This window comes from Neodiprion fabricii, chromosome 4 (assembly GCF_021155785.1).
Source record: "Neodiprion fabricii isolate iyNeoFabr1 chromosome 4, iyNeoFabr1.1, whole genome shotgun sequence".
NCBI lineage: Eukaryota > Metazoa > Arthropoda > Insecta > Hymenoptera > Diprionidae > Neodiprion > Neodiprion fabricii.
Genome location: NC_060242.1, coordinates 20,737,828 through 20,754,188, shown reverse-complemented (window position 1 = coordinate 20,754,188; position 16,361 = coordinate 20,737,828). Strand labels below are relative to the sequence as shown.

Genomic DNA, 16,361 nt, shown 5'->3' with positions numbered 1-16,361 from the left:
GTGACAATTCGTTCTCAGAACATTACAATACGAATATATATATACGGCGATGAGAAAACAGATTTCCGTACGAATTCGTCGATTTTGCAGAACCGAAATGAGCTCGACCCGTAAACCATACAGGGAATACATTACGAAGTTTACTTCCATTAGTAGACTGGATGCGGTGGCGTCGTGCTATGCAATTTAACGTCGTTATCTAGCATTGGTACTCGGAATATATCGTCGTGCACGCGGTGCTGAACGAGTAAATATTGATCAACCGCGGGTTAAAATTCTCCGGGAACTCCTGCAAGGTACGACAATGGCACAAATGGGTCTAAACGGAGGACAAACGAGTGCCTGAAAGTGTTCTGAAACTTTTTAAGCTATATTTTCTAGCTTGTCAGAGAGTTAAATAATATTCGACTGCTGGATGAAAGTGAATTCAGCATTCAATTTTACAACAACGTATCGGTGATGGATTTTCCCGATGTTAAAAACGAATCGTCAACCATTGTTCGACTTCGCAGTTGCATCCCGATTTACGTTCGATTACCGAGATTAGGTGCGAACGGTAATCGTAAGAAATCTTTGCTTTCATACAAGTGAGAATTATGACGGAATGAATTATAACGATTCACGTCTGATTATTTTTGTACAATACGACAATTTCGACTCAGCATGTGAAGAAAACGCAGTTTCCAAATGAATTTAAAAAAGCTCAAAGCTTCTTTCTCGTTTCTGATCCCTGTGTTTGTGGAAATGAGACGGAAGAAGTGGCTACACGTGAAAAAGCGGTCGGCTGATTTCGCGAACGATGTTTTACTTCCTGTGAAAAAAGAAAAAAAAGGGAAACAAAAATTCCGGGGAAGATGGGATATTGTAGGAATGTTGTTATTAGCGTAGCGAAACTTCGCAGCCATTCTGAATTCGGAATGGGTATCATGAGCTTTCCATTAGGATATATCTACTCGACATCCCAGAAAAAATCCCCGTCTTTACAAGCCATCGAGAATTGAAAAAGCCCATCAAAAGCTCGATCTCTCGCCTCCAGTGATCGTTTTATTTCTCCCTAGAGCGGTGAGCTTTTTTTCTTTTTTTAGAGAGTGGTTTCATGCGATTTCTGAAATAAAAAAAAAAATCTACTCTCTTCGTTAATATTTTGCGATTCAAACGATCTGATCACCGTTTCTTTTCGATCTCTGTTTTAGCTTCGTTTTTCAACTTCTTTCTCTTTATTTACAAACTTCACCTCTGTTACTTGTACAAATATAATGCATAGCGTATCCGTCTTAAATAAATAACCCTATCGTATAATTATATTATGTTGTAAAACTAATTAATCCTCGAAAGCTTTACATTTTCGCGCGATTAACGCCGTGTTATTGTTAATATATATTATGTGTTGTATGATTTCTTTGTTTCTCTGTTTTCTTAATTTTTTTTTTTTTTCTTCACTTCTTCAAAATCTCACAACAATAATCCAGCGTATAAAATACTCGACATTTTAGTCTGGTGAAATTGGTATATCAATGATGTTTTCATTATTTTTACTCGTCATTGTTATATTATATATTTGTCAAATTTTCAACAACTTTGAAAATATTTTTCTCTCCTTTTGTGGTCTTGTCGCGTTTCACTTCGATAATTGATCAAAGACAAAATATTGTTTTTTTTTTTTTTTTTTTTCTTTCATATCAAATCAATCTTAGATTTCACTTTTTTCCTTGTTTCAAACTCAATTTCCACGATCATTCGGTATTGTTTAATTCCTGTTATTCTTCTAAAAGAAAAAGACTTCTTCTTGCCAATTCTTTTCTTGCCTTTCAGCTTTTCGTTATCACGCATTTTGTGAAACCGTGAACGAAATAATTACGGTACAATACAACTTGTTAGTTATAATCGTTGCCTTACATATTTAATACACTTAACTAATTATTACAGGTAAGATATTATGCTATATTAGGTAATGTATAATAAATATAATTAGACAAGCTCTGCACTTTCTCAAGGTAAAAATCACACGGCAGTTAACGGTATATATTATTATTATTATTATATAATATCATCAACGTATATTTCTCGCATCACGCTTTACCATTCGCACTTCTATTATGGCGCCTAATTTTATCTTATTTATTTACTCGAGTAATTAACTATATTCTTTTTTTTTCTTCTTTTTTTTTTCATTTTTCTATTTTTTTTTTTATTTTCTCTTCTGCATGATTTCATTTATATGATGGACAATGCTGGTCAATTTGTGGCTATATTTATAATTATCCCCAGTAATACAGAGTGTCGGTTGGTAAAACCATCTCGCGATATTTTTGTTTTTCTCCATACCTATTTTCTCTTTCATTTTTCTTTCTATTCAACTATTCTCTCCCTCTTTTATTATCATTAAATTTATGCGATATTTTCTAGGCGCAAGACGATTACTTTTTTCTCTCACCTTTAAACCTCTCTACTTCAACTTCCTACTGCTTATTATACTCTGATAGGCAGGACAAAAAAAAAAAAAAAATGCGTGTTTTGAACTTCATTCTTTCGTCACTGAGAAAAATTATAGGCATGAAATGCGAGTTGAAAAATTTAACGCGACGACATTTTTCATTCGTTCTTTTTCAGTGTGTAAAACGGTTAAAAATATGTGTAAATTTAATAAATCTACACACATGTATATGTACAATATGAATGACCGATTAAATGAATATAAGAAAGATCGTATAATAATAAATCAGTCTAAAAACCGAGGTGAAAAATGTTCTGATCGGATATTTTGTATAAACGCGATAAATAAAGTAGAAGCGCTTGTCGTCTTTTTTTAAAACGTATCAATGCCAATAAAGTTTCAAACGACGATAACGTGACAAATGGAACGTTGCTAATTTTGATGAGCGCATATATATATATATATATATATATATATATATTATGTATAGTCCAAAGGAATCATCGAATAACGGCGCTATAGTGAAAATTTTTGCTGTCTTTATATATTATACAATGGTATACGATAATGTTATTGTTGTTGCTGTTATTATTATTATTATCATTATTATTATTATTTACATAATTATTACATTATACAAGCGTATCTCCAGCATGGAAATGTTCTATTTTCAAATACCTACAACGTGTTCTTGCGTATGTTTCGTGTGATTTACCTACGCGTCATATATTCAACTGATTATATCGAAAATACTTGTTCTACTCGCGTTTCGATCCGTGCGATTACAATAGATACATATTTTGAGAATATATATTGCGACGTTTCTGTGTCGGTTGAACGAGGTGAAAGTAAAAACGAAGTCAACTAAAAACCTTTATTACTTTTCTCTATATTCCTAATGTTTCTCAGGCAGGAAGCAACAGCGTTTGCAAATCTCCAAATAATCTGCGTTGGCTCAAAATGGCAAAAATCAGCGACGAAAACAGCGTCGAAGTCGCTGACATTCGACCGCGAGAATCCGCCCCCGAAGTCTCGTCATAATCCTCGTCGTCATCCCTTCCATTTTCCTTACGACCTCGCAGCTTCAGGTCTGCAAAATGCGAATCGAAATGTTTGATTTTCTACGAGGAACAATAATAATAGACGAAAGAGCGGAAAAGAAATTGGCAAGCATAAGTCATAAGTCATTTTTTCCCTAAAAGCTAGAATCGGGGCAAGAAAAATAAAAAACGGGTGAAATCGGAGATGGAGAAATGATTACAAATCAATATTTACTCGATTGAATTGTATCGCAAAAATCTCTCTTTAATGCAACGCAGTAGACGGTTTTTTTCGTTTTCTTTTTGCAAATTGACTTTGAATTCATTATACTTATGAGCCATAATTGATTCTTCAATTTTTCTTTTTTTTTTTCTCCTTTTTCATCTATATATTTCAAAACTTTGTCCAATCGATTCGATCTACTCTCAATATCCGAATGAATCTGATATAAGAAAAAAAAATACAAGAACAAGAACAAAGACACGGTGCTTACCTATTTTTTTCAGAACATTCGGATCCCCGTCTACGTAATTGTTGCCATAATTTTTACCCATTTTTCCTAAAACAAGAAGAACATACTGCATATAAATCTGAAACCGTGCGAAGCGAGATAAATTGAAAGATGGATTCTCAATGATATTAATAAATCTGAAAATTGGCAAATTTTGTTTTCACACGAACGGCAGATCAACCTTTTCATCGATGCAATTCGCAGATCGGACGATTTTCTCCGCTCATCACAATTTCCCCGAATTTCAATACTTGCCAATGGATCGATAGATCGGTAAAAATCGATCCACATCTCCCTTATTTACCCAACATCGGTTGTTCCGAACGCGGATTGATTCTGTCAGTATAACGGATATCGGTTAGAATTGCGTGCCTGTATCGTCGATCTGCTCAAACAGGGCGGATTTCATATCCGGCAAAGCCGTGTCAAGATCAAATACCGAGAACACACGGATTCGCACATACGTAGGAAAACGCACGCGTGGATTGCAGCAGCGTGTCTCGTCGTGGAAGCGATTGAAAACCGATACGGCATATTGATACGTATGCAACTGTTGCGAATATATTATGGATATTGCAGTGCGCGTCGAATATGCAGTGCTGCAGACACCGTCGATCTGTCGAGCCATCCGTCGGAATATGGATCAACGAAATTTCATTAAAGTGGAACTGAACGTGTTTGGGCTGAATTGTTTTTCACTGCCCTGCAATTCCTCAACGACATCTCAATTCAATTTTCCAAATTTTGTCGCGATATTATTTCTTGAACTCCGGTACGAAAATTAAACCCTCGTAAATTTTGGAAAGAAACTTTTCTTCATTTTGTGCACAAATTATGAACAAATTTCATACCCTGGCTGTTTTTTTTTCCTACGTCGGAATCGATTCTTTATCGCGGATTTTAAATCGAAATAACATGTAATTTACAAGACGGAATATTTACTTCGCAAACTAGTCTTTGTTATCGTAGAATTGAAGATATTTGTGAATATTATTTCCTCCCTATTATTTGACAAATTCTCGATTATTGAACATTCTTTTTTAATAACGTTCAGGTGGATTTTTTCTTAAAATAATTTTTCTTCGTCATTTCCGCATCTCTTGACTAAGATTCGCAATGTGCGAATTAATACCGCGATACTTTTCATTCTTTAATATCGTTTATTTACCGCAATTTCCGCCTCGTATTCGGACCCGTTATTTTCATAACGCGAGTTGAGCCGCGTATTCTGTAGAAATCTGCACAAACGTTTCTTTTTCGCTTTAATTAAACTCCCTGTTTGCAGCTCTTTCCTTTTAATCCTGTCTTTCACCCTCCCACTTTCCCATCCCCTCAGCAGCTCTTTCTCTCTGTTTTTTTTTTTTTTTTTTTTTTCACATCTACTTCGTTACATTCTGTCTCTCTGTGAAAAATCATACCTACATTGCATACACGTGAATATTTAAGACCTGTAGAAACGAAACCTTCAGACTATTTCCTCTTTTTCTTTCTCTTCTTTCTTCCTTCAACCTTTTGACGCTTGGCATTTCAGTTTCGATCTTTGCTAACCAATCGATCGTTCGTTCGCGAGAGCACGGCGTATAGAAAAAGAAAAACAAAAAATTGCATCAAACCATACGAGGCAAAATGTGAATGTGAAAAATAAATCGCCAAGCTAAATTACAAGCGAACAGCGATTTTTCGCTTTGTTATTATATTTCCCCCTCCTAATTTTCTTTATTCGCTCGGTTGGAGATAGACAACGAAGCGGAGAAGACAGACGCGTTAAGCAATCCCCGCAGGACAATTATCTCGACAAAATTTTACACCGTCTATGTACTTATATACGCATACGGTACATAAATTGCTGCCCCTTTATACTTTATATATATATATATATACAAGTGTGAGTCAAAAAGACTTATTCGCATAATGAAACTCGTCGCGTAATTTCACGATGACGAAGTTCATCATCCTCTCATCCCATTTTCACCCTGCATGGATCATCAATCCCATTCTGCCTCGTCATATATACATATGTATATGTATGTGTATGTGTATGTATATAAAACACAGTGGACAGCTCATCATTTATCTCCGTTTTCAACGCGGCAAATAACACACATTTGTTCTCCACTCTCTTTCTACCGCACGGCTGTTGTTGTTGTTGTTGGGAAAAAATAATAATCAGAAGGATAAAATTGCAATAATAGAATTCGGAAGAAATTAATCCTCATCTTTTTATTATTTTATATTTTTTATTTCCTGTAATTTGAAAAAAAAAAAACGAGGCATGAATTTTAGTGAAGCGAAGAATTCGACTTTCCGACGAGTGGGAAAAAGAAAAATCGATAAACGATGAGAAATGTTTCGTACGGGAAGAAAATACTCACGGTCAGTGAAATCCTAAGAGTTTCTATGCCAGGTTTGAAAAAGCTTCAAAGAAATCAAGCGAAACAAAAAAACGAGATAGAAAAAAATGCGGCAAAGTAGTCTGCACAAGGATTTGAAAGGGACCCGCCCTTCTATGCGCAATAACAGAGGAACGGGTCGCGATGGACTTTTCTTTGTGAACCCCGTGCAAAGCTTCAAGCTCGCGATGCTCATATAATACGCTATATATATATATATATATATATATACATACACACGCGCACACACACACACATATATATATATATATATAGAGCTGCGTTTTCTGAAGAAACCAGGTTATACGGTTATTTCGGACACGTATGTCGAGTCCGCTCACGGTAAAAGCTTCACAAATAAATGCCGGTTATATACCCGAAGCTTCGATGCTCGGTATCTATGTACACATATCGTATATGTATGAATGCACGTATAGGGAAAAGGGAAACGATTGCGCGATCGAAGTGAAAACAAAAAAAAAAGGAAACTAACTTTTTGAACAATTTTTCTTGTCCAATTACAAAGCTTTTTTCAGTTCTTCGAACGTTTGAACGTAATTTTCTTTTTAATCATTTACATCATACCTCAAATTGACCGAATAAGTTTACCGAGAGATTTGTAAGTACTATCACCTGAGATTTTGAATCTATCGAAGTATTCGCTTATTCCACACGATTATTCACACGTTTCCTGGAAAACTGCTTTTCCGTGTGTGTGTGTGTGTGTGTGTGTCACTTGAATTTTTTTTTTTTTTCCATCTTTACGATTCGTAGAAGATAGTGTTTAATTCTGAATAAAATGAGCAATCGCATGAAACGAATATGAACGATACTTAATTAACCATCGACGGATATCCAAGTTTTTTCTTACGATGCATTGGATCTTTGCAGCTTAAGAATATAATAATTCTATAGATAATCAACGTGCGATTATAGCTCGGAATGAAATTGATTTTTGGTTAACGAACCTCTTTGTGGAATAAAGAAAAAAGGAGAGAAAAAACAATAAGATTAACCCGTGAACGACAAATCAACAGCAAACTCCGATAGTTGCAGTGAATTCACGAAGTGGTGGAGATAGTTTGTCGTTTTAGCGATTAGTCGTCCGTATCCTGCAGGAATTTGCGCACAGGATTCAGCCCCCCACCGGATAAACTGTTTCAAACTATATAAACGTAGACGTATATACGACGCAAACCGAACGAAGATTAATTGCGAGCCCCATTTTCCCCCTCGGCAAACGTACAGATTCGTGCAGTTACTTCAACCGGCGTAACGTTTGTATAATCCATCGAATTTGCTCTGAATAATGCAGAATAAAATGGCGAAAACGAAGGAAAAATGCAATTGGGAAAAAAGTCAGAGACGAAATTGATGCGCTTTTCTCTCTCTCTCTCTCTCTCTGTCTCTCTATTTATCCCGGAATGAGCTTGGCAATCGGGTTTGCATTAAAAAGCTTTTAGTTTGCGAGAATGATAATACATATACAGGTTATTGCATGCATGAGAATCGATTTATTCATTCCGATTATAATTCCCACTTCCGAAACGAAATCGACTTCTTGTCGATCTTCGTATATTAGAGTAAATAGTCTGCAACGTTCTCTCCAATCGCCATACGTCTCTCTGTTCGATCATTTCTACTTTCCTTCGTAGAAAGCTTCATCTATTATCTTCCTCTGGAATAATTTAATGAAATGGATAGTTCAGTCACGTTCTGTCCAAATTTTTAATTACCCGTATATTAATTGTTACACTATTTGTCGAGTTTTCAAATTTTATAAATTGACCAATGCCAACGAGAAAAAGTATCCGGAATTTTTCATTACAAAAATATATCGAAATTACCAAAACGTAGCTACAATAAATATTCATATAAATAAAAGAAAAGAGAAAATGAAACACCCGCTTGCAATTTCGAACAACTGCAATATACGAAAAAAAATGGCATCATACTATCATAAAATAGTAATTAAAGGCAGATAATTATTTTCTAAGAACCGACGAGTTTAATTTTGCACCGTACCGCGTTCGGCAATTTATTTTCCGTCAGGCTGATCGGGGACGAGGATTAGGGGTTTGTATGTACAATGTAGATATATACATACATATATATAATACATACGTGCATAATATGTTTGAGCCAGATACCTAGTTGGGCGGATAGGTATTATAACCATGTGCTAAGAGTCGTTAATCGTGATTCGATTTCTCTCGAACTGTCAGACGGGATTAATTATTCCCGCGTTTCAAGTTATCGAATTTAAACTTCAACCCCGCATCACCCTTTGCTGATAGAAGAAGATATAATTGTGAGTTTGCGACACGTGGGTTAAAATATAACTGTATTATGAACATATAAGCGGCTTTGAATCATCGTCGGGAACAAAAGAGCAGCGAATTGATAAGTCCGAAATTAATGAAAGATCAGCCGATCCGTTCATAGAGTAAGAAAAGACAAAAAAACAAACATAAATATATATATATATATATGGCGACTGATTTTTCGGATTTCCTATAGACTAAAAATCGAGCTCACCTTTGTACTTCGTCCCGTTGCCGTAAGTTGAACGGGAACCGGAACTCGAAGGAATTTCTGTCACGAGAAGAAAATAACAGGAGGAAAAAAATAATTAACATCGTCATGATGAAGAGTAATTGCAATTAACCAGACAGGATTGAATAGGAATTTAAAAAATTGATCCATATCGATTGGGTGTAATTGATCAATTTTAACTTTGCGAAATAAAAAAGAAACGAAGCTTGAGAAAACTCACCGTAAAGTTTGATGCTCCCGTCAGTATCGCCGAGTGAATTTTTCGAAACGCATTTGTAAGCTCCGAAATCCGACGGACCCACCGATCTGATCGTCAAATTCATGTGAACCGTGTAGGCGTCCTCGAATATCGAGGGTTCGTATTTACCCCCTGAAAATAATATGTAAAGAATTTTAGGAAAAGAATGACTGTATCAAAATTAGAGAGTAAACGCGAAACTCGGACTTATTTGAGTGAACTTAGGATTAATTTATTGCGGATTGTTCATTCTGCAACTGAACAATTTAGATTTCAAAAACGATTCACGAACATTATTCGATCGCATCGAAACTTGTGGGGAAAAAAAAAACTATGTGGAGGGTATATGAAATAATTTTAAGAAAAAATAAGAGATAAAAATTAGAGACTTTTTTACGTCAAGCTTTTTCGAATCGTGTGATAATCGTTAAACCTTGAGTTCCAATTGGCACTGTTAACGACGTCTAATAACATCTAATTATCGGTTGATACTCGCGATCACGGGGCGCATGGCAGCGGGTGTTCGAAAATTGGAAATCGAAGGGGTTGGGATTTCTGGGTAACGTTGGAAAAGCCAACCGTGTGACATGCAAAAGGAATTCTCGCGACAGCGGGTGTTGCACGATAGTAATAATAATCACAATAACAACAACAACAATAATGAAAATAGAAGCTTGAAAAGAGATATTTCTGTAACTCGGGGGTGGAAATTGAGTCGTAATATCAACGGCAATCGCGGGGGTGAAAGGGCGAAAGATGGGGTCACGTCTTGTGTATATCACTGAATTTGACAACAGTCCGTCCCTTATTAAATATAGATCGAAAACTCCGCTACTGAGACCGTCTTCTTTCTCTCCACGGGGTGTAAATTTTTTCTGTGACTTTTCCAGCCGACTGATTATAAAAAAATTCTTTAATTTTTTATCCATTCACAATTGAAAATTCGTCATTAATAATTATGAATGTACCTCGATCACATAACTCTGGGTAAAAAAGAATATTAGCTAAAAGCGAAATCCGATTAAGTTTCATTCCAATAAGCTCTGAAATAAATTTCAAACTAATTGGACGTATTTCAATGTCTCTCATGAAATTAAATCACGCTATTGAACATAATAAGAATACCTTTTTCATTCAAAAGGCTGATTTTGTTTTATTATTCATCCACGGCAGACTTATACAACCCAAAAAAGTAATAACAATGATGATCAATTTTCTCGGGGAAATATATATATATATATTGCATTGTACCCATGTAAAAAATATATTTGATTTCCGTACTTTTCGAAGATTATTCACGAAAGATCGCAATTCTTATTTTTTTCATATACATATAATATGTATATACTGGGGTGTTTCAGAAAAAAAACCATTTGCGGTTTTCCACCATGCCACCCTCTAAAAAGTTCGTTTAGGCTAAAAGAGAAGGTTTTGTCCAAAGATGAGCGTTCTACGTTATGTAGAAGATCGCGCTCAGTTGATTTTCCACTTTTATACATCTTTTTTAATTCATGAAGTATCGCGAATAACATTTTTCTTGTTGCTTACATCAATCGTAATATCAATTTACGTCATAAAGAAAACGCACACTTGTCATATTAAGTCTTCAGTCCATGTTTGAAAAGTGTATCTAACGACTTTTTCATTATTAATTAAGTCTCATAAAAGAGTTATAATTTAATATGAACTTTGAATTTAGAAGAATAATATTCCCGGTTGATATTCTGTTGAGTTACGGGTCGTGATCCCTGGGCCGAAAATAAATGCCAGGAAAGAAATAATAATTGAAATGCTACAAGGTGCTTTTTAAGAAAATCAGAAAAAAATGTGTAACCGAAAGTGACAAATTAACTGAGCGCGATCTTCCACGCAACGTAAATCGCTCATATTTTCATAGAATCTTTCTTTCAACGAAAACAAAATTTTCAGGGAATGCCACGGTGGAAAATCGTAAGATATTTTTCTGAAACACCCCAATATATACACATATACATGTTGTACATACGTACGAGACCTGCAGAGGTAGAAGAATTTTATCGTGAAATTTTATAACCAGTTAAGGGAGTAACTGACAATAGTTCAATCAGGAAGGAAGGAGGAAGGGAGGGAAGACGGCCCTCCACCCCTAAGAGAAGGCTGGGCGACGTTCGCGTGCCGAACTCGTTTTAGCATTCAGTCGGCGACGGCTAGCTAAACGTGATATTGGCCTAGAACGACACCGAACATTCCTAACTCCCGGTTAGCGCGACCATCGCCACCCTCCACCCCGAACCCCCGATTCTCCAATTTTTCCGTCAAGGTTTAGCTGCCGCCAATTTCTTCGTCTGGATGAATTATTGATGGGTCAATGGGAGTGCCGAAGCTGCCGAGGAAAATGGAACGCAAGGAAAATACACCCGGTTTTCGCCATTTTTCTCCTTGGTTTTTATCGCCTTGTTCATGCTGTCTGACACTAGAAACAAGATTCGAAAAGCGTCGGGTGAACAGAAACTATGATCGGAATGCGAATTTCAATTTCGAAAGTTTTACGTACTGCGATAAACTGGGTGAAGATTATTTTTGAAACGTCCGTAATTAGTTCAGATATTTTTAACAGCCGTCTCATATATAAAAAAAAAAAAAAACTCTGTTATTCCACTCATCTTTTATCATCCTATCGATAAAAAGGCGATTCTGTTTCATACCTAATTCGGTTGCGATTTCAGTTTCGTACAGACGATTTGTGGAGTGTAACGATTTGCGAAAAAATAAACAGTATCACTCGTGAGAATTTAAAAAGCAGCATGAATTTAACTGGTGAAGAAATTGTAGAATACTCAGATTTCTTTAGTGTTGTTAATATGATGTCTTCGCGACTGAAATTCGGTGCTTAAGCATTTCTTCCCGTGCCCGTGTCAAAGGATTTTTTTCAGTTACGTGACTTTTTCAACCTTCGTATAAATTATTTTCAATAATTATAATACAATAATGTCTCTAATAGTAAGATCGACAAACTTTAAACTCCATCGAAAATAATTTTTTTTTCGTCGTGATCAAATTTTGATCAACGTAACTAATCACCATACATTTAATATGACAACGGGCTTCGAAACATTCACAGTATCTTTTACAAATATTTGTACTTTCCTCCGCCAATTAACTATATGATAAAAAAAATGGCGAAAGAAAGAAAAAAAAATCGTAATAATTGAATGAACAGAAGAAATCCAACTCACTATAGCGAGATAAAAACAAAAGAAATCAGAGAAAAAAATCACCACATCCATGAATAAAAAATTCTAAACGAAAACAAACGTTTAATGGGGCGAAACGGAGCACGGTGACGAATTTCGAACGTGGCAGGAATATACGAAGGCGGCGAGGGGCGTAAATTCATAAATTCGATTTACACGGCACGCTGCTGCAGTGCAGTGATAGAGGGGGAGGGGGGCTCACTTCCATTGTAGCGGGGGTTGGGGGTCGGTTTTTACGGTGAGCGTTATCGGTTCTGATACAGATGCAAATTCGTAGCAGGAATATAATGGGGGGAGCCGGGTGGGGGAAGGCGGGAGCCAAAGGAGACGTCGACGACGTTTCTCAGGCAAATACGAACGCATCGGTAGCAGCAGCAGCAGCAGCATCCCTGAGGCTGCAGGGGTTGAAACCCCCCGAATCCTCATAAATGTCAGATAAAATCAAATTCCATCGCCTAAATCTCGTCTCTCTCACTCTCAATCTGTACGTGCTACGTTCGGGCAGAATCTGGCGGTGCTCTGCGTACGTTTACATGCATTATTCAGCAGCTAATTTCGGTTTCGTGTATATAAATGTACATATATACACACACACACATATACATACACAACATTACATGTACATTAGGCTGTTTCGGTGAACAATAATTTGCGATTTTCCAAAATGGCACTCTCTAAAAAGTTTGTTTGGGTTGAAAGAATGGTTCTGTCAAAAGATGAGCGTTCTACGCTATGTAGAAGGTCGCGCTCAGTTGATTTTCTACTTTCATACGTTTTCGAAATTTTATAAAGTTTCGTGAGTAAATATCATTTTTATTGCTTACATCAATCGCGTTATCAGCTTGCGTCACAAAGAAGACCCAGAATTGTAATATTAAGTCTCCGATTGATGTTTGAGAAGTGCACCTGACGATATGTTCATTATTAATTCAATCTTATAAGATAGTTATAATTTAATATGAACTTTTAATTTGGGAAAATGAGATTCCCGGATGATATATTACTACGTTATGGCTCGTGATCTTTGGGTTGATTATAAATGTCAGGAAAGAAATGATAATTGTATGCTACAACGTGTTTCTTTACAAATTCAAAAAAATGTGAAAAAAAGTGACAAATCAAATGAGCGCGATCTTCCACATTACGTAGAACACTAATCTTTTCACAGAATCTTTTTTTCAACCTAAACAGACCCTTTTAGGCGATGCCACGATGGAAAATCGTAAATTATTTTTTTCCGCAACACATTAATATACAAATAGATAAAAAAAAACACTGGATAAGAAGAATGAAAGTAAAATATAAAAGAGAAAAAACAAGACACAAGAAGAGAAACACAAGGCAGAAAGGAAACGTCGTATTATCATGAAGCAAAGAAGAAGGAAAATGCTCTGTACTACCGGTTTCGGTGCCGCGGATTCAAGTTCGCGTAATAAAAAAGCACGCATATACGGTTGAATCCCACAGAAACCAATTATTGTATCCTGCAAGCTCGAATCGCCCACAATGCTTTCTATACACAAGAGGCTTATACTTCATATTTTTTTTCTTTCGCCGGACCTCGAGGATGAATAATAAAAGATGGAATAAAATGTCCGACCTAACGATGGAACGGTGAAACTTTTTCTTCCCCTTCCGTTCATCGATTTGTAAAATGATCGACAAATTCGACACACTGTCGTAAACGTCGGATTTCACTTGTGAAAAATCTTCTTGATGAAGTATTAAAGTACAAAGTCTGCGATTTGAAATTCAGAGTTTCAAATTTTTACAATTTTTTTAATTTCACACAGCTTCGTGAAGATGAATCTGAATTTTGGCCTAAAATCAAATGAGACTACGATTTCAACGTTTCTGAGGATCAGAATTTTCTTGCTGTTTATACACGTTTATCAGTCTAAAAGAAAATCGCAAAAAAATACGAACAAAGACGAATAATATTGAGAAAAAACCGGAGAGCTTGCACCGTCCAAAAACGATCAGGGGGTGAATATCGGGCTCGTGAGTTCTCCCGATAGAATGAAAGGGTTAGCAGCCCCGGAGAATGGATTAAGAAAAAAAGCGAACTAACCCTGAGGGACGATTTGGCCCTCGTCGCGAGTCCAGTAGTTGATGGATTTGGGGTAGGCCTCGGAATGGCAGCCGAGTGTCATCTGCTGGCCTTCCCTCGCCCCGACGAGTTGATTCTGAACCCAAATCATGGGCGGAACTGTAATTGGTACATAAAGAAGTTTGTTGATTAACAGCAGTGCTTGGATCATACTAAAGATAAGAACACTGTCGCGATCCTCCCCTCTTGGAACTAGGACGTTGCATTATAACGTACAGTGAACGATTAGCGTTATCCTCTTGCTGACCGAGGGTGGAACTCCGTTGGACGCGATGCAGAGATAAGATCCCATGTGGAGTCGGTTCACCTTCGTGATGTTGAAGAATGGACCCTCGATGCTGGTGACTGAAACAAATCAGAAGCCCGTAAACAGCGGTGGAAAAAAGCCGGTGCACGATACGGCCATTCTAACAAAGACGTTCAATGGTGGTCGGCCCAATTTCTACCACGATGAACCAGTTTTCGAAAAAGCCTCCAGCCTTTGACCCCCGAAATCCGCAAAGCAGCAACAGAGAAGTGAATCATCGGCAGTGCAGGGATTAATGGAGTCGATGGGCTGCGATGGGCACAGAACACGTGGCATGGTGCAGCACCCATTCGATTTTATTAATTCCAGAGTGCAGGACGAATTTTGGTATCAATGACGAACCATACCTGCGTACAGATTAATCGTACAAATGAGACCCATGCGAGGTGAATACAATACAGAGGGACAGAATCCGAGCTGTAATTTTGGTGAGTACGTGGGATCACGTGATTCGCAGGGTGTTCATCAGCCGGCCGTTATTAATCACATCAATGGAAACTGATGATCAATCGTGATTACTGTTGGCGGTATTGCGCGCTGATCATTAGTTTTTTTTATCGAGCCGGTCGTTTTTCTGAATTTTTATTTTCCTCCCAACGGGATTCTCTGTTCTCAAACAAGCTGTTCAAATTTTTTTCTCACGTTATCATTACTATCGTTGCACAGTTTTATCATAATGAAAATCGCGACCGTTCCTGCAAGTATAATTTCAATTTTTCACGGCAGGTGGTTGGGGTGTCCGACATTGTGACCGTGACGGTGTAGAAAGCCGATAAGAGAGTACGCGGCAGGGTGGTGGCAAAGGGTGGTTTAAAAATGGTCCGCAGGTAAGACCAGAATAATCAAAGGGCCGAGAAGGACAGGAGGGTGAAAAGGGAGAAAAACTGGCCACACTCCCACCGGGCGAGGAGCTGTAGCACAAAGAAATCAAGTTACATGGTTAATTGATAACGTACGAGGCGAGGTCAGAGGGTGTTACTTGATAAATTTATATATATATATATACATATATAAATATAGCCCACCAAGGATAGAATAGTTGCTACGGCAAAGCCGAGGTGAGTAAAGTAATGGCGTCAGTAAGGAAAGTACTGTTAGAAGGAAGCAAAAAATAGAGGAAACATCTAGGAGCTGCGGGGTGAAAAAGAATAAGTTCAGGCACGGGCACAAGGTGCCGTTCAATATCGATGAATTATTCATCGTCAACTGGACGGAGACCAACGACTTAAGACTCCGATACAGTATCTCGAAGCATTGATGACACGGTGAACAGAAATGAGAACCCGTGAATGAAGGATCAAACGGACCGCGGTGAAAATTTGCTGACCCTTTCAATTGGGTCCTGGTGATTCGATCTTATCGGTTGATTGGCACAGGAGTCGAGCAGCTCGTCAGCGTTGCGAGGATTAACACTAATCCAGGATCTTCATCCCGGTCGGGAAAAGGATGCAAATATACGTTACATGGCACCGCGTGCCTGCCGCAGTCGGTGAACCGGATTCGGAGTCTAACTGGATGTGATTCTTACCTGTTAAACTCGC

At 37.3% G+C, this 16,361-nt stretch overlaps 1 protein-coding gene across 3 annotated transcripts in view; it reads right to left on the bottom strand.

Annotated features, from left to right (window-relative positions):
• Window positions 1-1,357: 1,357 nt before the first annotated feature.
• Window positions 1,358-16,361, bottom strand: part of LOC124180113 (limbic system-associated membrane protein-like) — a 110,713-nt gene continuing 95,709 nt past the window's right edge. For 2 of the 3 annotated variants that reach the window (XM_046565206.1, XM_046565207.1), the window contains exons 5-10: window positions 14,730-14,858; window positions 14,475-14,612; window positions 9,153-9,302; window positions 8,915-8,971; window positions 3,969-4,034; window positions 1,358-3,524 (exon numbers count right to left, since the gene is read on the bottom strand). In XM_046565206.1, the coding sequence (XP_046421162.1) occupies window positions 3,340-3,524; window positions 3,969-4,034; window positions 8,915-8,971; window positions 9,153-9,302; window positions 14,475-14,612; window positions 14,730-14,858 (725 nt within the window). In that variant the 3' untranslated portion in view covers window positions 1,358-3,339. The remainder of the gene's footprint in view (window positions 3,525-3,968; window positions 4,035-8,914; window positions 8,972-9,152; window positions 9,303-14,474; window positions 14,613-14,729; window positions 14,859-16,361) is intronic. The other variant, XM_046565208.1, reaches the window with a different exon arrangement.